Source organism: Anomaloglossus baeobatrachus, chromosome 5 (assembly GCF_048569485.1).
Source record: "Anomaloglossus baeobatrachus isolate aAnoBae1 chromosome 5, aAnoBae1.hap1, whole genome shotgun sequence".
In the NCBI taxonomy this organism is placed as follows: Eukaryota; Metazoa; Chordata; class Amphibia; order Anura; family Aromobatidae; genus Anomaloglossus; species Anomaloglossus baeobatrachus.
The window spans coordinates 90,240,742-90,263,284 of record NC_134357.1 but is presented as its reverse complement, the minus strand read 5'-3'; the positions used below and the strand labels follow the sequence as shown (position 1 = coordinate 90,263,284).

The 22,543-nt window shown below is 48.7% G+C and overlaps 1 protein-coding gene across 1 annotated transcript in view; it reads right to left on the bottom strand.

The window, feature by feature from the left end:
• Window positions 1–1,065: 1,065 nt before the first annotated feature.
• The window catches only part of CCDC6 (coiled-coil domain containing 6), a 111,574-nt gene continuing 90,096 nt past the window's right edge, over window positions 1,066–22,543 (bottom strand). The window contains exons 8-9 of the mRNA XM_075352343.1: window positions 5,669–5,793; window positions 1,066–2,609 (exon numbers count right to left, since the gene is read on the bottom strand). Coding sequence (XP_075208458.1) covers window positions 2,421–2,609; window positions 5,669–5,793 — 314 coding nt within the window. The 3' untranslated portion in view covers window positions 1,066–2,420. The remainder of the gene's footprint in view (window positions 2,610–5,668; window positions 5,794–22,543) is intronic.

Genomic DNA, 22,543 nt, shown 5'->3' with positions numbered 1-22,543 from the left:
TTACACAGGCGCTCCATGCACCGTCCCCAAGGGGACACAGAGTACCTCTTAGATGCAGGGCCTGTCCCTGATGATACCCAGTCTCCTGTCCGTCAGATTCCCCCAGGGGCTGCGGAGGGAGCCCGGTCCCAGTGAATGGTGACCGGTTAGGATCCCACTTCTCCCAGAGCCTCTAAGGGATGGGGAAGGAAAACGGCATGTGGCTCCAGTCTTTGTACCCGCAATGGGTACCTCAACCTTAACAGCACCGCCGACATTAGTGGGGTGAGAAGGGAGCATGCCGGGGGCCCTGTGGGGGGCCCTCTTTTCTTCCATCCGATACAATCAGCAGCTGCTGCTGACTAAAATGTGGAGCTTGCGTGAATGTGTGCCTCCTTCAACACAAAGCATAAAAACTGATGGGCCCGTGATGCACGGGAGGGTGTATAGGCAGAGGGGAGGGGTTACACTTTTTAAAGTGTAATACTTTGTGTGGCCTCCGGAGGCAGTAGCTATACACCCAATTGTCTGGGTCTCCCAATGGAGCGACAAAGAAATACCAAATGTGTATATTTTTTATGGTTTTATATCAATGGGGCGAAAGGGGGGTGATTTGAACTTTTTTTTGTACTTTATTGATTTTGCTAGTACCCCTAGAGGGACTGAACAGTCCAATCGTTTGTGCTGATCCAGGTGGTGCTGCAGCATCTGACACCTTCACAATTTTTAGATTTAGTCATGTAGCAGAGCATAGAGAGCTGCCCCCGCCCACACCACACGCTATAGATTGTACATTGACAGTGAGGTGTCAGAGGGGGTGTATAGAACTGCCGTGCGTGTGACATTTTAGTCCAAGCAATGATAAGGGTCCAGCTGCTAAAACAGAAAATTAACAGATCGGACTGTGACAAGACAGGCATACCTGAATTCTCTGCATTAACCCTTGCTGCATGTTAGCTTCAGCTTACATCGCAAAAAGCTGCTGACAGATTCCCTTTAAGCATAAAATTGAGTTCTCATCTGCTCATGTCCAATTAAGAAGAGGCAATAATAAAAACACACAATAATTCACTGCAAAGTGAAACCCAAACAATTTATTTGTGCTAAATGAAAAAAAAAATAAAAAAAAATTGTACTCAAAATAATTCTTTATACATTGTACCGGCTAACATCATTCTGCTGAATAAGCATTCATTAGTTCCAAGCTGTGCTACTTCAATAGGTAATCTGTCCTGCTTCTATAAAGCAATACAAAATGACTGGCTGTGCTGCCAAGTACATTGCTAAAATTTCAATCTCAAGGGTATTTTATTTTTCAAGGTTGATTTTTACGTGAATTATTAAAAATACTTTTTGTAATTAAAGAAAAGAAAAAAACTGCCAAGATATATTTCTCATAGCTTGTACAGCTAAGTGTATACATATTAAAAAGGAAAAAAAAAAAAAAAGGCTAAATACTGTGAGTCATAGAAATGGATTTGCGGACAGCTTACAGGATAAAGATTCACCTAAAACTGATACAATTAAATCTTAAGATCCATTTACAATACATTCCACATAGTTAAACAAGGATTCCCACATTTTACTACCATGTCATTAATAGATGAGGATTTGGTTTTGTGATTGTTGCATCAGTTATGGTTTGTGCGCGATGGACGCCGCCGTGTCTGGTTTATGTATAGCTAGCTAGAAGATGTATGTGAGTTACAGGCACTGGATAACTTGAACCTACCTCCGTAAAGCCATAAACACATCCTTACTAGCACATGATTTGTACATTTAACACTGTGCTTTTATAGGCCTTTATAAGTTTATTTTTTGCAACATAAACAGAAACATGCTGTTATATCAGATCACTGCTCTGCTATCAGACAGCAAGACTGGCTTTGAGTTACTAGTGTCCACTGTGCGTGGGCGTCAGATGTGCAGATCTCAGCAGCTGCAGTCTAAGACTACTTGCATGTAGTGATTTATGGTATATACGGGATACTTTCTAAAAATCAAAATCTCAAAAAAAAAAAATAAAAAAAAAATAAAACCATCATGCTTCAGAACGCCTATGCAAAATCCATGAGGGGAAAAAAAAAAAAAAATTAAAAAAGGTATCCCTTTTATTATATAAACCTAAAAGCCTTAAAGAAAAAGCATTTGAGCAGCATGATATAACATTGAGTAAGGTTGTCCTCAGAGAGGTGCAATGTCCCAGCCAGGGTACTAACGTACATGGAACGGGAAACGTGTGGGAACGGTGACGCTGTCAGACCCACAACACTGGCTGATTTCTGGAGACAGACATTTACAACACAATTAGACAGTGAAGCCTATGTAACCTCAGTGCAAATAAAGTCAAATCCGAATATGACAAGTAAGCCTTTGGCTCTGAGTAAACTGTTCCATGTTATGAGTCCGACTCAAGATGCAGAGACTGCGGAGGACATGCACTAGGGCTGAGGAGGAGGATGCGCTGAGTTGTGGGAAGTGGCGGACTGGGAGGCAGCTGACTGGACCACGGGTTGTGCCGGAGGAGGTGGAGGGGGAGGAGGCTGCACCGGAGTCTGGGTGTTCGGGGATGGCGGTGGAGTGGGACGCTTAAACTTGTCAGGGCTGTTGCTCCTTCGAGGGGATGGTCTCTGGGGAGATAAAAAAAAAAAAAAATTGAAAAAAAATAAAATTATATATATATATATATATATATATATATATATATATATATATATATATATATATATATATATATATATATATATATATATATATATATATATATATATATATATATATATATATATATATATATATATATATATATATATATATATATATATATATATATATATATTTTGCATAATTTATTAGACATAAAATAGAAACTGACTGACATGAATAATTATGGAGAGTTATAACCTCAAGCACTAATTACTTTTAGCAAGTGCCACAGCCCCTTCATTTTGCAGATGAGCTGGGTTTGGTCCCCAACTGTTGTCTTTGACAAATTTCTTTAAAAGGGAACAAATCACCAGGATTTTTCGATATAAGCTAAAGCCAGTGCTATACTGGCACTATCAGGCTGATTCTATACATACCTGTAGTGGTCAGCTCGGATGTTTAGGTTTTGAAATCCAAGAAAGTAAAGTTCATAAAATTAGCTGCTTGTTGAGTGACAGCAGCTGAGGATCAGATAATATATTCATAGTTCTCACCTCTCCCTGTTAGAATTAGCTAAGTATTATACAAACGATTCACTGTGTTGCACTTGCAGGACCTGTGTGAGGTCATACCCATGTGACCTGGTATACAATTTTGTTTGCTGAGGCCCCACTCCTTCTGGTCACATGGATATGACCTCACACAGGTCCTGCAACAGACAACGTGAATCGTTTGTATAATACTTTTGCTAATTCTAACAGAGGGGATACTATGAATATATTATCTTCTGCTGTCACTCAACAAGCACCTAAATTGACTTTTTTGGAGTTCAAAACCTAAACATCCAAGCTGCCCACTACAGGTATGTAGAGAATCAGCCTGATAGTGCTAGTATAGCACTGGCTTTAGCTTATTATAGGAAAATCCCAGTGATTGGTTCCCTTTAACCATGAAATGTACACCCCTTTTTAAGGCCATAACCCTATCCCCGTCTGTAAATATTCTTATAGGCATTCACAACTGATTCTTCTAAACAATTGCCCAAAACTAATAGGGAATAGTGATCTAATGTGTTACTGGGCAGCAGAACATTCTTTAGGCGTCTGCTGAAGGGGCACACAGAAATTGGGAATAATGGAATTCAACTTGACCTTTTGTACTCCAATGGATCGGCTCCTCTTGTATGATCTATATAGAAGTCTATGACAGCTTGTTTTTTACACTAGGAGTTGGGTTTTTGTAAGACAATTTTTGAGAACATAGGTTGCTGATTAAATCATTACCTTTGCATCTTCTTTGTAGAGGTGTAATTGGAAAAAAACAGCATTACCACAAATAAAGATTTCTTGTTTTATTCATTGTCCACAATTTTAGCACATTATGGCCACAATTTTAGCACATTATGGCCTCATTCACGAGTCATTGCGTTTTTATATTTCTCCATATGACCGCCCAAGCTGCTATGTGAATTCTAATGTGACCTATGTGTCTGACCTCCTAGATGCATCTAAGATGTTATATGACTCTCTCCTACCCGGACAAGCTTCAAAAGGAACCTGAAGACCCACCTCTCCCGACAAGCCTACAACCTGCCGTAACCCTCAGTCTGATATAGCGACGCACGAACAGCTCTAACCTCACCTACTGTATCCTCACTTATCCCTCGCGGGCAGGGACCTCTCCTCCTGTACTTCTCTCTGCTTTGTATGGTTTATGATTATTGTACTTGTCCCTAATATGCATACCCCTGGAATAAATATTATTATTATAATAATAATAATAATAATAATAATAATAATAATAATAATAATAATAATAGGCCAGGTTCATAGTTCTCCCCAAAACCAACTTGGGGATGTTGGGTGTATATTAGAGCTGGAATGAGCTACTGATGGCACAGGCACAGCTCCTATCCTAAATCAGGGTCACAGTGCAAAGTGTCAAAAGATGCTCCCTACTGACAGGGTCAAAATGCCAACAAAGTTGTTAATTCATAAATTTCAAAAAGGAATAATGGGAATATGTAGGGATGAAAGAACCAGCCACCAGGATTTTCATAATCTAAAGCCAGTGCTATACTGGCGCTATCATGCTGATTTTATACATACCTTTAGCTGTGAGATCTGATGTATACTTTCTGAAATATAGGCAAGATTGTGAAATGCACTGTTATTTGATAAGAGATGCAATGGAATATCTAATAGGTAGGTTGGGTTTTGCTAGTTATTCCCGCCTGTCTGCCTGTCCTTCCTCCCCTGTAATAAAAGAAGACGGGGGAGAAAAGGACAGGAAGGCAGATGGGGGTGGGAATAACTAGCAAAACCTGACCCACCTATTAGATATTCTGTTGCACCTCTCATCAAACAACTGCATTTCACAAGCTTTACTTGCCTATATATCAGAAAGTATACATCTGATCTCACAACTAAAGGTATGCATACAATCAGCATGATAGCGCCAGTATAGCACTGGCTTTAGGTTACCTATGAAAATCCTGGTGGTTTGTCCTCTTTAATATGACAGTAAAGCTTAGTCTTTAGGCTGGTCATTTTTTTTTACATGGAGAACAAATGTATAAAAAAGGAAATTAAAAGGACCACCAGTTTTTTTTTTTGAGATTAGTATTTTAAAATGGAAAGGAAATGGTGTCCAGCGAAGGCTCCGAGGTTCCAATATTCACTAATAACTTTTACTTCATATAATAAGAAAATCCAGGAAACAAAAATTGGCAGTATATTAGTCACATAGTACAACTACGTTTTCAGGGTAAGGCTTAACCACCAAAATGTGTAGTCGTTCAATGTAACTGGTTAATATACTGACAATTTTTATTGTTTCCTGAATGTTATTATATGGAGTAAAAGTTTATTTTTTAATGAATATTGGAATCAGAGTCAGTTCCCACCCTTGACCGTGCGGTCCACACAGATAAGAGGCTACTATTCCAGGCACATATTACAACGGTAAGCTGGCTTTGCTTTCTACAATTTTTTTGTTAGTATTTTAAAAAGTAATAATTAACACCCTTTTAAGTTTTACTTACTGTAATACCATGGGATGACCCCATGTGCTGCACGTGTAAACCTGGAGAATTGAAATAAGACATTCCAGCTCTAGTGAGGGAGGTTGGAGGGGTGAAGCCAACATTGTGACTTGCATAGGACAAGCCTAAAACAAAACAAATGTCACATCACAAGGTTGAACAGCACAGACTTTCACCAGAACTTATTCAATGTAAAAATAGCAACAAAAAGAGGAAAATATCCTCCAAAAATTATTACTTACAGCAAGATGGGCTGCAGTGTGTACATCGCCCAGGACAAAAACTAATTCTACAGCTAAACCCCCACTAAAGTGGAAGCATCACAGGTGCAGGAGGATCAAATCACACACACACACACACACACACACCTCCATGGAATGGAGGAGGGCGATTGCTAGATGATAAAACTGCACACTAGTGGCTTGCATAGAGCGCTGTTCACACATGCAGATAACACAGTCACAAACCCGCAGCCTATTAGGTGACGCACATACTTTTAGATCAGGCGGGCTGCCAAGCCGTACCCCACTGTGTATCATGCACGGACAGACACTCTACAGTGCAAGGCCCAACAGAAAGGGGCCTGGCTGTATCCTGTACAAAAAATATGAGGCTTTTGTTGGTATACATTCCATGGAGGGGTGTGTGATTTGCTCCTCCTGCACCTGTGATTCCTCCACGTTAGTGGGGGTTTAGCTGTATCCTAGTAGAGTACTAGTTTTTGGCCTGGGCAATATACACGCTTCAGCCCATCTTGCTGTAAGTAGAACTTATTAAATGAATTCAAAGTAAGGCTGCCCATACACAGATTGTCTGTGATACCCCAACATAACCCAAGGGGAAAGGGCGCTGCTCTACTGTGCTCAAATTACAAGAACAAGGGTCATGGGTGTGATATTTTACCAAATTCCATATTCACGTGGGGGAGATATCAGCTCTGTGTGAATGTATTGTATAAGCGATTAAGAGGTGGATTTAATATCTGAAAATCCACTGCATATTATAGTACAGGCGTTGTGGCTGAGACCTCATGTAATCTCATCCTCATCGACCGGAAGTGATAAGTTATGCTGCGGATATTTCACCTTTGCAGACAACTTGACTCACAACTCTGGCAATATCTGCACAATTAGGCTATGTGCGCACTTACCGGATTTTGCCGCGGATTTTTCGCGGATTTGCTGCATGTTTCGCTGCAGAAAATGTTCATAACATCTCTGCAGTGAATCACCAGCAAATCCTATGGAGAAAAAAAATCCTGTGCGCACTGGGCGGAATTTGACAGCTGCATGTTTTGCTGCGGGAATCCCGCAGCAAAAACAAGTGCATGTCACTTCTTTTCCGCACATCGCTGCGGGATTTCCCTCCATTGACTCAATGTTAATCATGAAATCCCGCAGGGAATAACGCAGGCAGCAAATTCTGTGCGGTTCACTGCGTTTTCCTGCGTTATTCCCTGCGGTATTTCGCGGTTTACCTCCGGTAATGTGCATCACTTGCTTGCGGTTTTGCAGGGAAGTGATGTCATTACAGGAAGCCGTGCAGAGAGTAAACACAAACACAGATCACACACACACAGACATCACACACACAGAACACATCACACACACATAGAACACACATAGAAAGAAAACGGAAATATAGAAAAAAAAAAAAAAAAAAAAAAAAAAAAAAAAAAAAAAAAAAAAAAGAACGTGGGCTCCGCTGCATATTTACCTTCCAGCCGAGGTAAGCACACAGCGGCGGCCCGGTATTCTCAGGCTGGGGAGGGAGAGGGGCAGGGATAATGTCCCCCGCCTCACTCCCCCTCCCGCAGCCGAGAATATCAGCCGCAGCTGCCCCGGGACTGTCGCATGTATTATGCGACAATACCGGCGTGTCCTCGGCTCTTCTTGCCACCGTGTAGCAGTGGTGGCAAGGTAATACAAGGGGTTAATGGTGATGGGGGACCACCGCCATTAACCCCAGGCTTGATCATGGCAGCGTCTATGTGACAGCTGACATGATCAACCCATAAGTAAAGTGAATAAAACACACACACAGAAAAGAAGGGAATTTTGTTTACTTACCGTAAATTCCTTTTCTTCTAGCTCCAATTGGGAGACCCAGACAATTGGGTGTATAGGCTATGCCTCCGGAGGCCGCACAAAGTATTACACTAAAAGTGTAAAGCCCCTCCCCTTCTGCCTATACACCCCCCGTGCTCCCACGGGCTCCTCAGTTTTGGTGCCAAAGCAAGAAGGAGGAAAAAAATTATAAACTGGTTTAAAGTAAATTCAATCCGAAGGAATATCGGAGAACTGAAACCATTCAACATGAACAACATGTGTCACAAAAAAAACAGGGGCGGGTGCTGGGTCTCCCAATTGGAGCTAGAAGAAAAGGAATTTACGGTAAGTAAACAAAATTCCCTTCTTTGTCGCTCCATTGGGAGACCCAGACAATTGGGACGTCCAAAAGCAGTCCCTGGGTGGGTAAATAATACCTCATAATAGAGCCGTAACGGCTCTGTCCTACAGGTGGGCAACCGCCGCCTGAAGGACTCGCCTACCTAGGCTGGCATCCGCCGAAGCATAGGTATGCACCTGATAGTGTTTCGTGAAAGTGTGCAGGCTCGACCAGGTAGCCGCCTGACACACCTGCTGAGCCGTAGCCTGGTGCCTCAAAGCCCAGGACGCACCCACGGCTCTGGTAGAATGGGCCTTCAGCCCTGAGGGAACCGGAAGCCCAGCAGAACGGTAGGCTTCGAGAATTGGTTCCTTGATCCACCGAGCCAGGGTTGATTTGGAAGCCTGTGACCCTTTACGCTGGCCAGCGACAAGGACAAAGAGTGCATCCGAGCGGCGCAGGGGCGCCGTACGAGAAATGTAGAGTCTGAGTGCTCTCACCAGATCTAACAAGTGCAAATCCTTTTCACATTGGTGAATTGGATGAGGGCAAAAAGAGGGTAAGGAGATATCCTGATTGAGATGAAAAGGGGATACCACCTTAGGTAGAAATTCCGGAACCGGACGCAGAACCACCTTGTCCTGGTGAAACACCAGGAAAGGGGCTTTGCATGACAATGCTGCTAGCTCAGACACTCTCCGAAGTGAAGTGACTGCTACTAGGAAAACCACTTTCTGCGAAAGGCGTGCGAGAGAAATATCCCTCATTGGCTCGAATCGAACGGTGGTTTCTGAAGAACCATCAGCACCCTGTTCAGATCCCAGGGTTCCAACGAACGTTTGTAAGGAGGGACGATGTGACAAACCCCCTGCAGGAACGTGCGTACCTGTGGAAGTCTGGCCAAGCGCTTCTGAAAAAACACAGAGAGCGCAGAGACTTGTCCCTTAAGGGAGCCAAGCGACAAACCCTTTTCCAATCCGGACTGAAGAAAGGACAGAAAAGTGGGCAAGGCAAATGGCCAGGGAGAAAAACCCTGATCAGAGCACCATGACAGGAATATTTTCCACGTCCTGTGGTAGATCTTGGCGGACGTTGGTTTCCTAGCCTGTCTCATAGTGGCAATGACCTCTTGAGATAATCCTGAAGACGCTAAGATCCATGACTCAATGGCCACACAGTCAGGTTGAGGGCCGCAGAATTCAGATGGAAAAACGGCCCTTGAGACAGCAAGTCTGGTCGGTCTGGTAGTGCCCACGGTTGGCCGACCGTGAGATGCCACAGATCCGGGTACCACGACCTCCTCGGCCAGTCTGGAGCGACGAGGATGGCGCGGCGGCAGTCGGCCCTGATCTTGCGTAACACTCTGGGCAACAATGCCAGCGGAGGAAACACATAAGGGAGTTGAAACTGCGACCAATCCTGAACTAAGGAGTCTGCCGCCAGAGCTCTGTGATCGTGAGAACGTGCCATGAATGCCGTGACCTTGTTGTTGTGCCGGGACGCCATTAGGTCGACGTCCGGCATCCCCCAGCGGCAACAGATCTCCTGAAACACGTCCGGGTGAAGGGACCATTCCCCTGCGTCCATGCCCTGGCGACTGAGAAAATCTGCTTCCCAGTTTTCCACGCCCGGGATGTGAACTGCGGAGATGGTGGAGGCCGTGGCTTCCACCCACATCAAAATCCGCCGGACTTCCTGGAAGGCTTGCCGACTGCGTGTTCCTCCTTGGTGGTTGATGTAAGCCACCGCTGTGGAGTTGTCCGACTGAATTCGGATCTGCTTGCCTTCCAGCCACTGCTGGAACGCTTTTAGGGCTAGATACACTGCCCTGATCTCCAGAACATTGATCTGAAGTGAGGACTCCTGCCGAGTCCACGTACCCTGAGCCCTGTGGTGGAGAAAATCTGCTCCCCACCCTGACAGACTCGCGTCCGTCGTGACCACCGCCCAGGATGGGGGTAGGAAGGATTTCCCCTTCGATAATGAAGTGGGATGAAGCCACCACCGAAGGGAAGCTTTGGTTGCCTGAGAGAGGGAGACGTTCCTGTCGAGGGACGTCGGCTTCCTGTCCCATTTGCGTAGGATGTCCCATTGAAGAGGACGCAGGTGAAACTGCGCGAAAGGGACTGCCTCCATTGCTGCCACCATCTTCCCCAGGAAGTGCATGAGGCGCCTCAAGGGGTGTGACTGACCTTGAAGGAGAGATTGCACCCCCGTCTGTAGTGAACGCTGCTTGTTCAGCGGAAGCTTCACTATCGCTGAGAGGGTATGAAACTCCATGCCAAGATATGTCAGCGATTGGGCCGGTGTCAGATTTGACTTTGGAAAATTGATGATCCACCCGAAACTCTGGAGAGTCTCCAGAGTAGCGGTGAGGCTGTGCTGGCATGCCTCTTGAGAGGGAGCCTTGACCAGCAGGTCGTCTAAGTAAGGGATCACCGAGTGACCCTGAGAGTGGAGGACCGCAACTACTGCAGCCATGACCTTGGTGAAGACCCGTGGGGCTGTCGCCAGGCCGAACGGCAGTGCCACGAACTGAAGGTGTTCGTCTCCTATGGCGAAGCGCAGGAAGCGCTGATGCTCTGGAGCAATCGGTACGTGGAGATAAGCATCTTTGATATCGATCGATGCAAGGAAATCTCCTTGGGACATTGAGGCGATGACGGAGCGGAGGGATTCCATCCGGAACCGCCTGGCCTTTACGTGTTTGTTGAGCAGTTTTAGGTCCAGGACAGGACGGAAAGACCCGTCCTTCTTTGGAACCACAAACAGGTTGGAGTAAAAACCGTGACCCTGTTGCTGAAGAGGAACAGGGACCACCACTCCTTCTGTCTTCAGAGTGCCCAGCGCCTGCAGAAGAGCATCGGCTCGCTCGGGAGGCGGAGATGTTCTGAAAAATCGAGTCGGAGGACGAGAGCTGAACTCTATCCTGTAACCGTGAGACAGAATGTCTCTCACCCAACGGTCTTTTACCTGTGGCAGCCAAATGTCGGAAAAGCGGGAGAGCCTGCCACCGACCGAGGATGCGGTGTGAGGAGGCCGTAAGTCATGAGGAAGCCGCCTTGGTAGCGGCACCTCCGGCGGTCTTTTTAGGGCGTGACTTAGACCGCCATGGATCGGAGTTCCTCTGATCCTTCTGAGGCCTTTTGTACGAGGAGAATTGGGACCTGCCCGCACCCCGAAAGGACCGAAACCTCGACTGTCCCCTCCTCTGTTGGGGTAATTTTGGTTTGGCCTGGGGTAAGGTTGTTTCCTTTCCCTTGGATTGTTTGATGATTTCATCCAGCCTCTCACCAAACAAACGGTCGCCAGAAAATGGCAAACCGGTTAAGCACTTTTTGGAAGCCGAATCTGCCTTCCATTCCCGTAGCCACAAGGCCCTGCGTATTGCCACCGAATTGTCGGCTGCAACCGCCGTACGGCTCGCAGAGTCCAGGACAGCATTAATAGGGTAGGACGCAAATGCCGACGTTTGAGAAGTTATGGACGCCACTTGCGGCGCAGACGTACGTGTGAGTGCGTCAATTTGCGCTTGACCCGCTGCAATAGCTTGGAGTGCCCATACGGCTGCGAATGCTGGAGCAAAAGACGCGCCGATAGCTTCATAGATGGATTTCAACCAGAGCTCCATCTGTCTGTCAGTGGCATCCTTGAGCGAAGCCCCATCTTCAACTGCAACTATGGATCTAGCCGCCAGTCTGGAGATTGGAGGATCCACCTTGGGACACTGAGTCCAGCCCTTGACCACGTCAGGGGGGAAGGGATAACGTGTATCCTTAAGGCGCTTGGAAAAACGCTTATCTGGACAAACTCGGTGTTTCTGGACTGCCTCTCTGAAGTCGGAGTGATCCAGAAACATACTCGTTGTACGCTTGGGGAACCTGAAACTGAATTTCTCCTGCTGAGAGGCTGACTCCTCCACTGGAGGAGCCGAGGGAGAAATATCCAACATTTGATGTATGGACGCGATAAGATCATTCACTATGGCGTCACCATCAGGAGTATCAAGGTTGAGAGCGGCCTCAGGATCAGAATCCTGATCAGCTACCTCCGCTTCATCATACAGAGAGTCCTCCCTCTGAGACCCTGTACAATGTGATGAGGTCGAGGGGATTTCCCAGCGAGCTCGCTTAGGCGGTCTGGGGCTGCGGTCCGTGTCAGAGACCTCACCCTGGGATCTATGAGACACCCCGGGGGAACATTGTTGTTCCAACTGAGGGGAACCAGGGGGCAATGATTCCACAGTGCCCATGGTCTGAGATACCGGTCTGGACTTCAAAGCTTCTAGAATCTTAGCCATAGTCTCAGAAAGTCTGTCAGTAAAAACTGCAAACTCCGTCCCTGTCACCTGGACAGTGTTAGCTGGTGGTTCCCCCTGGGCCCCCCTTAGCAGAGGCTCCGGCTGAGCAAGTGCCACAGGGGCCGAGCAGTGCACACAATGAGGGTCAGTGGAACCTGCCGGTAGCGAGGTCGTACATGCGGCGCAGGCAGCATAGTAAGCCTGTGTTTTGGCACCCCTGCCTCTTGTGGGCGCCATGCTGTTGTCTCCCCTGAGCAACACAATAGGGTATATAGCCAGAAATCAACCGTGCACCATACAGTGTAAAGTATAGCCTATAAACATATAATCTATAATTACACTTCTGCACAAGTGGGGCCAGCACCTGAGGTGCTGCTTACCGCCCGCTTAAAGCGGTTGTGTGGCCACCAGAATCCCTGCCTGGGTCCCCCAGAGCTTGTCTCCCCTCTGCAGCGTCAGAGGAGCTGACAGGAATGGCTGCCGGCGTCCTGAGGAGAGGAGGGAGCCGTGGGCGTGACCCAGAAAGTGCGGGAACTGGTGCCCCACTGTGCACAGTGAGGGGGGTGGAGTATGCAAAGCATGCTCCAGCCCTCAGTGCTGCCGTCCTGTACAGCGTCCCGCCCTTCCCCTGACTGGCAGGGCTGGGGGCGGGAAGAAAAAAAGACTAGGCCGCAAAAGCCGGGGACTCGAGTTATAAGCGTGGCCGCCGTATAAGCGCGGTCGGCGCGGAAGTCCCCGGCGCACTAACAGTCCCAGCCGCGCCGCAGTGATAACCATGGCAGCGGCGGTCAGCGCGGCAGTCCCCATACACTAACACACTCAGCGACGCTGCAGTGTGTAATGGCACAAACGCGGTCAGTGCCGCGGACCCCGGTGCACTAGCACACCCAGCAATGCTGGAGTGTTGCTGTGCGCGGTCCCCACGGGGACACAGAGTACCTCAAAGTAGCAGGGCCATGTCCCTGAACGATACTCGGCTCCTATCCAGCAGAGTCCTCAGGAGCTGTGGATGGAGCACGGTCTCAGTGCCTGGAGACCGATTAGGATCCCACTTCACCCAGAGCCCTAAGGGGGATGGGGAAGGAAAACAGCATGTGGGCTCCAGCCTCCGTACCCGCAATGGATACCTCAACCTTAACAACACCGCCGACAAGAGTGGGGTGAGAAGGGAGCATGCTGGGGGCCCTGTTAAGGGCCCTCTTTTCTTCCATCCGACATAGTCAGCAGCTGCTGCTGACTAAGCTGTGGAGCTTGCGTGCATGTCTGCCTCCTTCGCACAAAGCAAAAAACTGAGGAGCCCGTGGGAGCACTGGGGGTGTATAGGGGAGGGGCTTTACACTTTTAGTGTAATACTTTGTGCGGCCTCCGGAGGCATAGCCTATACACCTAATTGTCTGGGTCTCCCAATGGAGCGACAAAGAAATCCTTTATTTTAAATAAAACAAACAAGCCTCGTTCACCCTTTTATTAACCCCCCCCGTACCAAAGCTCCGACATAATCCACAGCTCCGGCTCCGGCGTCCTGCACTGCTGACATCCAGCCGCGACTGTCACAGACAGGCTGAATGCAGCAGACAGCAGAGGTAATTACCGGTCATTTCCCACGGCCGGTAATGTGAACTCACTGCCGACCGTGGGAAATGCAGCGATCTGTCTATCTATCTATCCTTCTATCTATCCCTCTGTCTGTCTATCTATCCCTCTATCTATTCTTCTGTCTATCTACTATCTCAGAATTAAAGGACTTTTTTTTTTTTTCTTCAATGTGCTTTATTGCATTGAATGCAATAAAGCACATTCCAACCCGCACGCGGCAAAACCGCGAATAATACCGCGGTAAAACCGCGGCAAACCGCATGCGGTTTTCGGATGCGGTTTCCCGCAGTTTTTTACCGTGGGTGCGGTAATCTTTGAGGACATGCGGAATTTTCACAAGAAAATTCCATTTCCCAGTGCGCACAGAGCCTTACATCAGATTTCCAAACAGGGACTCCCCACAACTACACTCATTTCACTACATCAAAACAAACTTCTCCAGAACCAAGAATTTTTGCAAATTCTGCAGATTAAACACTTAGCGTTTTTGCAATACGGTTCAATGGGCTCTCAACTTCTCATACTCAGGCAGCTATGTAGAATGGGCCCGTCAACTAGGGAGCTGATATCTAGAATATAATAAACTCCCCTCAGAGTGGACCCCTGAGAAAGCACTCGTACGTGGTTAAAAGGGAGTCTCTCCTTGGAAGAGAGCTGTCTCTCCAGTGCTGGCGGCAAATTTGGGGAGAGGTGACTAAATCAGCCACATGCACTGTGTATAAGGAGAATCAATATAAGATCTTGATGTTCTGGTACCATACCCCAGAACTTTCACATAAATGTAATCCTCAGTTCCCGGATGTCTGCTGGAGGTGCAACCAGGTCTCAATATCATGTTTTTGGACTTTCAATGGGGTGACTGGATTTTGGGATTCAGTGAAATCCTTAATTTAAGAAGTACTCTATGTGGAGGTAGGGCTGGACCTTGCACTCCATCTTCTCAACGTCACCCATAGGATGTGTGGAAAAGAATTCAACAAAACTATTACTGCATAACTGAGGCCAGGTTGATTGCTCTCCAGGGAAAATGGCTAAACCACCCTCCTACCAGGACCTGCTGAGCAGGATCTCTGACATCCGCAGAGTGGCGTACATGACAGCTTTAAAGGGAACCTGTCACTGGTTTTTCGGCCTATAAGCTGCAGCAACCATCAGTGGGCTCTTATATACGGCATGTTAGAATGCTGTATAAAAGAGCCCAGACCGCTGTGTAGAACATAAAGGGAATTTTGTTTACTTACCGTAAATTCCTTTTCTTCTAGCTCTAATTGGGAGACCCAGACAATTGAGACAATTGGGGTGTATAGGCTATGCCTCCGGAGGCCGCACAAAGTATTACACTCAAAAGTGTTAAGCCCCTCCCCTTCTGCCTATACACCCCCCGTGCTCCCACGGGCTCCTCAGTTTTGGTGCAAAAGCAAGAAGGAGGAAAAAGAATTATAAACTGGTTTAAAGTAACTTCAATCCGAAGGAATATCGGAGAACTGAAACCATTCAACATGAACAACATGTGTACACAAAAAAACAGGGGCGGGTGCTGGGTCTCCCAATTAGAGCTAGAAGAAAAGGAATTTACGGTAAGTAAACAAAATTCCCTTCTTCTTTGTCGCTCTATTGGGAGACCCAGACAATTGGGACGTCCAAAAGCAGTCCCTGGGTGGGTAAAATAATACCTCGTAAGAGAGCCGTAAAACGGCCCTTTCCTACAGGTGGGCAACCGCCGCCTGAAGGACTCGTCTACCTAGGCTGGCATCCGCCGAAGCATAGGTATGCACCTGATAGTGTTTCGTGAAAGTGTGCAGGCTCGACCAGGTAGCCGCCTGACACACCTGCTGAGCCGTAGCCTGGTGCCTCAAAGCCCAGGACGCGCCCACGGCTCTGGTAGAATGGGCCCTCAGCCCTGATGGAACCGGAAGCCCAGCCGAACGGTAAGCTTCGATAATTGGCTCCTTGATCCACCGAGCCAGGGTTGATTTGGAAACCTGTGACCCTTTACGCTGGCCAGCGACAAGGACAAAGAGTGCATCCGAGCGGCGCAAGGGCGCCGTACGAGAAATGTAGAGTCTGAGTGCTCTCACCAAATCTAACAAGTGCAAATCCTTTTCACATTGGTGAACTGGATGAGGATAAAAAGAAGGTAAGGAGATATCCTGATTGAGATGAAAGGAGGATACCACCTTAGGGAGAAAATCCGGAACCGGACGTAGAACCACCTTGTCCTGGTGAAACACCAGGAAAGGGGCTTTGCACGACAATGCTGCTAGCTCAGACACTCTCCGAAGAGAAGTGACTGCTACTAGAAAAAACCACTTTCTGCGAAAGTTGTGAGAGGGAAATATCTCTCATTGGCTCGAATGGTGGTTTCTGAAGAACCATCAGAACCCTGTTTAGATCCCAGGGTTCTAACAGCCTCTTGTAAGGTGGAACGATGTGACAAACCCCCTGCAGGAACGTGCGTACCTGTGGAAGCCTGGCTAGGCGCTTCTGGAAAAACACAGAGCGCTGAGACTTGTCCCTTAAGGGAGCCGAGCGACAAACCCTTTTCCAGTCCATATTGAAAGAAGGACAGAAAAGTGGGCAAGGCAAAAGGCCAGGGAGAAAAAACCCTGAGCAGAGCACCATGACAGGAAAATTTTCCACGTCCTGTGGTAGATCTTGGCGGACGTTGGTTTCCTAGCCTGTCTCAGTGGCAAAGACGTCTTGAGATAACCCTGAAGACGCTAGGGTCCAGGACTCAATGGCCACACAGTCAGGTTGAGGGCCGCAGGATTCAGATGGAAAAAACGGCCCTCGAGATAGCAAGTCTGTTTGGTCTGGTAGTGTCCACGGTCGGCCGACCGTGAGATGCCACAGATCCGGGTACCACGACCACCTTGGCCAGTCTGGAGCGACTAGGATGGCGCGGCGGCAGTCGGTCCTGATCTTGCGTAACACTCTGGGCAACAGTGCCAGCGGAGGAAACACATAAGGGAGCTGAAACTGCGACCAACCTGAACTAAGGCGTCTGCCGCCAGAGCTCTGGGATCTTGAGACAGTGCCATGAACATTGGTACCTTGTTGTTGTGCCGGGACGCCATGAGGTCGACGTCCGGCACCCCCCAGCAGAAACGGATCTCCTGAAACACGTCCGGGTGAAGGGACCATTCCCCTGCGTCCATGCCCTGGCAACTGAAATAATCTGCTTCCCAGTTTTCCACGCCTGGGATGTGAACTGCGGATATGGTGGATGCCGTGGCTTCCACCCACATCAAAATCCGCCGGACTTCCTGGAAGGCTTGCCGGCTGCGTGTGTCGCCTTGGTGGTTGAAGTATGCCACCGCTGTGGAATTGTCCGACTGAATTCGGATCTGCTTGCCCTCCAGCCATTGCTGGAACGCTTTCTGGGCAAGATACACTGCCCGTATGTCCAGCACGTTGATCTGAAGCGAGGACTCTTGCTGGGTCCACGTACCCTGAGCCCTGTGGTGGAGAAAAACCGCTCCCCACCCTGACAGACTCGCGTCTGTCGTGACTACTTCCCAGGATGGGGGTAGGAAGGATATCCCCTTTGATAATGAAGTGGGAAGGAGCCACCACCGAAGGGAAGCTTTGGTCGCCTGAGAGAGGGAGACTGTCCTGTCGAGGGACGTCGGCTTCCTGTCCCATTTGCGTAGGATGTCCCATTGAAGGGGACACAGGTGAAACTGCGCGAAAGGGACTGCCTCCATTGCTGCCACCATCTTCCCCAGGAAGTGCATGAGGCGCCTCAAGGAGTGTGACTGGCCTTGAAGGAGAGATTGTACCCCTTTCTGTAGTGACTACTGCTTGATCAGCGGAAGCTTCACTATCGCTGAGAGCGTATGAAACTCCATGCCAAGATATGTCAGCGATTGGGCCGGTGTCAGATTTGACTTTGTAAAATTGATGATCCACCCGACACCCTGGAGAGTCTCCAGGGAAGCGTCGAGGCTGCGTTGGCATGCCTCTTGAGAGGGTGCCTTGATCAGTATCCAAGTACGGGATCACCGAGTGACCCTGAGAGTGGAGGACCGCTACTACAGTAGCCATAACCTTGGTAAAAACCCGTGGGGCTGTTGCCAGGCCGAACGGCAGTGCCATGAGCTGCAGGTGTTCATTTCCTATGGCGAAGCGCAAGAAGCGCTGGTGCTCTGGAGCAATCGGTACGTGGAGATAAGCATCTTTGATATCGATCGACGCAAGGAAATCTCCTTGGGACATTGAGGCGATGACGGAGCGGGGGGATTCCATCCTGAACAGTCTGGTTTTTTACATGTTTGTTGAGCAGTTTCAGGTCCAGGACCGGGCGGAAAGACCCGTCCTCCTTTGGGACCACAAACAAGTTGGAGAAAAAACCGTGGCTCAGTTGCTGAAGAGGAACCGGGATCACCACTCCTTCTGCCTTCAGAGTGCGCAGCGCCTGCAGAAGAGCCTCGGCTCGCTAGTGAGGCGGGGATGACCTGAAGAATCGAGTCGGGGGACGAGAGATGAACTCTATCTTGTAACCGTGAGACAGAATGTCTCTCACCCAGCGGTCTTTTATTTGTGGCAGCCAGGTGTCGCAAAAGCGGGAAAGCCTGCCACCGACCGCGGATGCTACTAGAGGAGGTCGAAAGTCATGAGGAAGCCGCTTTGTTAGCGGCGCCTCCGGTGGCCTTTTAAGGACGTGACTTAGACCGCCATGCATCAGAGTTCCTTTGTACTTTGAGACCTTTTGGACGAGGAGAATTGGGACCTGCCCGCGCCCTGAAAGGACCGAAACCTCGACTGCCCTCTCCTCCGTTGGAGTATGTCCTGTTTGGACTGGGGTAAGGATGTATCCTTTCCCTTGGATTGTTTGATGATTTCATCCAGACGCTCGCCAAACAGCCTGTCGCCAGAAATTGGCAAACTGGTTAAGCGCTTTTTGGAAGCAGAATCTGCCTTCCATTCCCGTAGCCACAAGGCCCTGCGGAGTACCATCGAATTGGCGGCCGCGACCGCCGTACGGCTCGCAGAGTCCAGGACAGCAATAATAGCGTAAGACGCAATTGCCGAGGTCTGGGTGGTAATGGATGCCACTTGTGGCGCGGCCGTGCATGTGGCTGCTTCAATTTGTGCTTGACCTGCTGAGATAGCTTGTAGCGCCCATACAGCTGCGGATGCTGGGGCAAAAGAAGCTCCGATAGCTTCATAGATGGATTTCAACCAGAGCTCCATCTGCCTGTCAGTGGCATCCTTGAGCGAGGCCCCCTCATCCACTGCAAGAATGGATCTTGGAGATTGGAGGATCCACTTTGGGACACTGAGTCCAACCTTTAACCACGTCAGGGGGAAAGGGATAACGTGTATCCTTAAGGCGCTTAGAAAAAACGCTTATCTGGACAAGCATGATGATTCTGGACTGCCTCTCTGAAATCAGAGTGGTCTAGAAACATACTCGGTGTAAGAGAAGCTGACTCCTCCGCCGGAGGAGCTGAGGGAGAAATATCCAGCATTTGATCGATGGACGCAATAAGAACATTCAGTATGGCGTCCCCGTCTGGAGTATTAAGATTGAGAGCGCCCTCAGGATCAGAATCCTGATCAGCTGTCTCCGCATTATCACCAGAGATTCCCCCCGCTGAGACCCTGAACAATATGATGTCGAGGGAAATTCTAAGCGAGCCCGCTTAGTCGGTCTGGGGCTGGGGTTTAAGTCAGAACCCTCAGCCTGGGATGTATGAGATACCCCGGGAGGACATTGTTGGTCCAACTGAGGGGGGCCAGGGAACAATGATTCAACAGAGTCCCTTTGCTGAGATACCGGCCTGGACTGCAAGGCTTCTAGTATCTTAGCCATAGTCTCAGAGAGTTTTGCAAACTCCGTCCCCGTCACTAGGACAGTGTCAACAGGTGGCTCCCCCTGGGCCCCTCTTAGCAGAGGCCCTGGCTAAAGAAGTGTCACCGGGGCCGAACATGCACACAATGAGGGTTAATGGAACCTGCCGGCAGCTGGGTCGTACAAGCGCCGCAGGCAGCATAATAAGCCTGTGTTTTTGGCACCCCTGCCTTTTGTGGGCGCCATGCTATTGTTTTCCCTGAGTAACACACTAGGGTATATAGCCAGAATGAACTGTGCTCATACAGTGTAAAATATATACTAAAAACAAATAATGTATCAGTACACTACAGCACCATGAGGCTAGCACCACAGGTGCTGCTTACCATCCGCCTAAAGCGGTTATGAGGCCACCAGAGACCGTGTCTGGGTCTCTCAGGGTTTGTCCCTCTCTGCAGCGTCGTAGGAGCTGACAGGAAATGGCTGCGGCGTCCTGACGAGAGGAGGGAGCCGTGGGCGTAGCAGAGGTGCTCACACTGTGCACAGTGAGGGGGTTGGAGTATGGAAATCATACTCCAGCCCTCAGTGCTGCTCTTCCATGCAGCGTCCCGCCCTTCCCCTGCCTGTCAGGGCTGAGGGCGGGAGAAAGGGAAACTAGGCCGCAAGCCAAGCCGGGGACTCGAGTATAAGCGTGGCCGCCGTAAAAGCGCGGCCAACGCCGAAGTCCCCGGCGAACTACAAGTCCCAGCCGCGCCGCAGTTTCCCATGGCAGCGGCGGTTAGCGCGGTAGCCCCTACATATAAAACACACTCAGCGACGCTGAGTGTGTAATGGCACAGTTTAACCCGGTCCCCCGGTGCACTAGCACACCCAGCAAAGCTGAGGTGTTGCCGTGCGCGGTCCCCACAGGGATACAGAGTACCTTCACGTAGCAGGGCCATGTCCCTGAACGGTACCCGGCTCCTATCCAGCAGTCTCCACAGGAGTTGTGGATGAAGCACGGTCTCAGTGCCTGGAGACCGATAGGATCCCACTTCACCCAGAGCCCTGAGGGGGATGGGGAAGGAAAGCAGCATGTGGGCTCCAGCCTCCGTACCCGCAATGGATACCTCAACCTTAACAACACCGCCGACAAGAGTGGGGTGAGAAGGGAGCATGCTGGGGGCCCTATATGGGCCCACTTTTCTTCCAACCGACATAGTCAGCAGCTGCTGCTGACTAATTTGTGGAGCTGTGCGTGCGTGTCTGACCTCCTTCGCACAAAGCAAAAAACTGAGGAGCCCGTGGGAGCACGGGGGGTGTATAGGCAGAAGGGGAGGGGCTTAACACTTTTGAGTGTAATACTTTGTGCGGCCTCCGGAGGCATAGCCTATACACCCCAATTGTCTCAATTGTCTGGGTCTCCCAATAGAGCGACAAAGAAACACTTTATAATACTTACCTAAAATCAGTCGCTGCGGTGGACGCTGCTCAGATAAGCGTCTTCGTCCTCCAGTGCCTACTCTTTCAGCCATCTTAATCCTCCTTCTGAAGCCTGTGTGCATGATGCGTCTACGTCATACACACTCGCCGGTCCCGCGCATGCGCACTACAATACTTTGATCTGCCCTACTCAGGACCCGAATGCCAGCAACTGTGTATGACGACGGACGCAGCTTCAGAAAAACGACAGAGGCGGTGACAAAGATGGCCGAAAGATGCGTTGCCAGCACCGGAGGGCGAACACTCCTATCTGAGCCACATCCACCGCAGCAACCGTTTAAGTATTATAAAGTGATTTTTACGTTCTACACAGCAGCCTGGGCTCTTATGTACAGCATGTTAGAATACTGTATATAAGAGCTCACTGGTGGTTGCCGCAGCTTATAGGCCGAAAAAACAGTGACAAGTTCCCTTTAATGAATGCAAGGGAGGATAGCTTTGAAATCATTTGGTCTCCTTGGGATTATTTCTGGGCTTAACACAAGATACTTAAAGGGAACTTGGCATCAGGTTTGGGGCCAATTATCTGCGGCTACCACCAGTGGGCTCTTATATACAGCATTCTAACATGCTGTATATAAAAGCCCAGGCAGCTGTGTAGAATGTAAAAATAATTTTATAATACTTACTAAATGGTTGCTGCGGTAGAGTTGGGCTATATGGGCGTCTTCGTTCTCCAGTGCCGGCACCTCCTCTTTCGGCCATCTTTGTCGTCCTTCTTCTAAAGCCGGGGTACATGACGAGTCCTATGTCATCCACACTCACCGGCATTGAGGTCCTGCCCTGAGCAGGGCAGATCAAAGTATTGTAGTGCGTCTGCACGGGACCGGCAAGTGTGTATAACGTAGGACACGTCATGCACACAGTCTTCAGAAGGAGAAGATGGCTGAAACAAGAGGCACCGGAGACACCCATATGACCCCAACTCCACCACAGTGACCGTGTAGTAAGTATTATAAAGTGATTTTTACGTTCTACACAGCGGCCTGGGCTCTTCTATACAGCATGTTAAAATACTCTATACAAGAGCTCACTTGTGGTCTCTGCAGCTTATAGGCCCCAAATATGGTAACAGGTTCTCTTTAAGTCAAGGTCATAAACCCAACATTCAGGTGGCAACTTATAACCATAATACAAATGCTAAAATACATAATTTAGTCATCAGAGGGAAGTCATGCAGTTTTTAAATCCTTGTTGCCATTTCTACAAAAAAACTACAGCAGATTGCGGTATTAGTAACCTTTCAGAATTGGGTGGCAAATGTTACTGAACCTATTTACTTGGGATAAACATATGCAGAAAAAAAAAATAA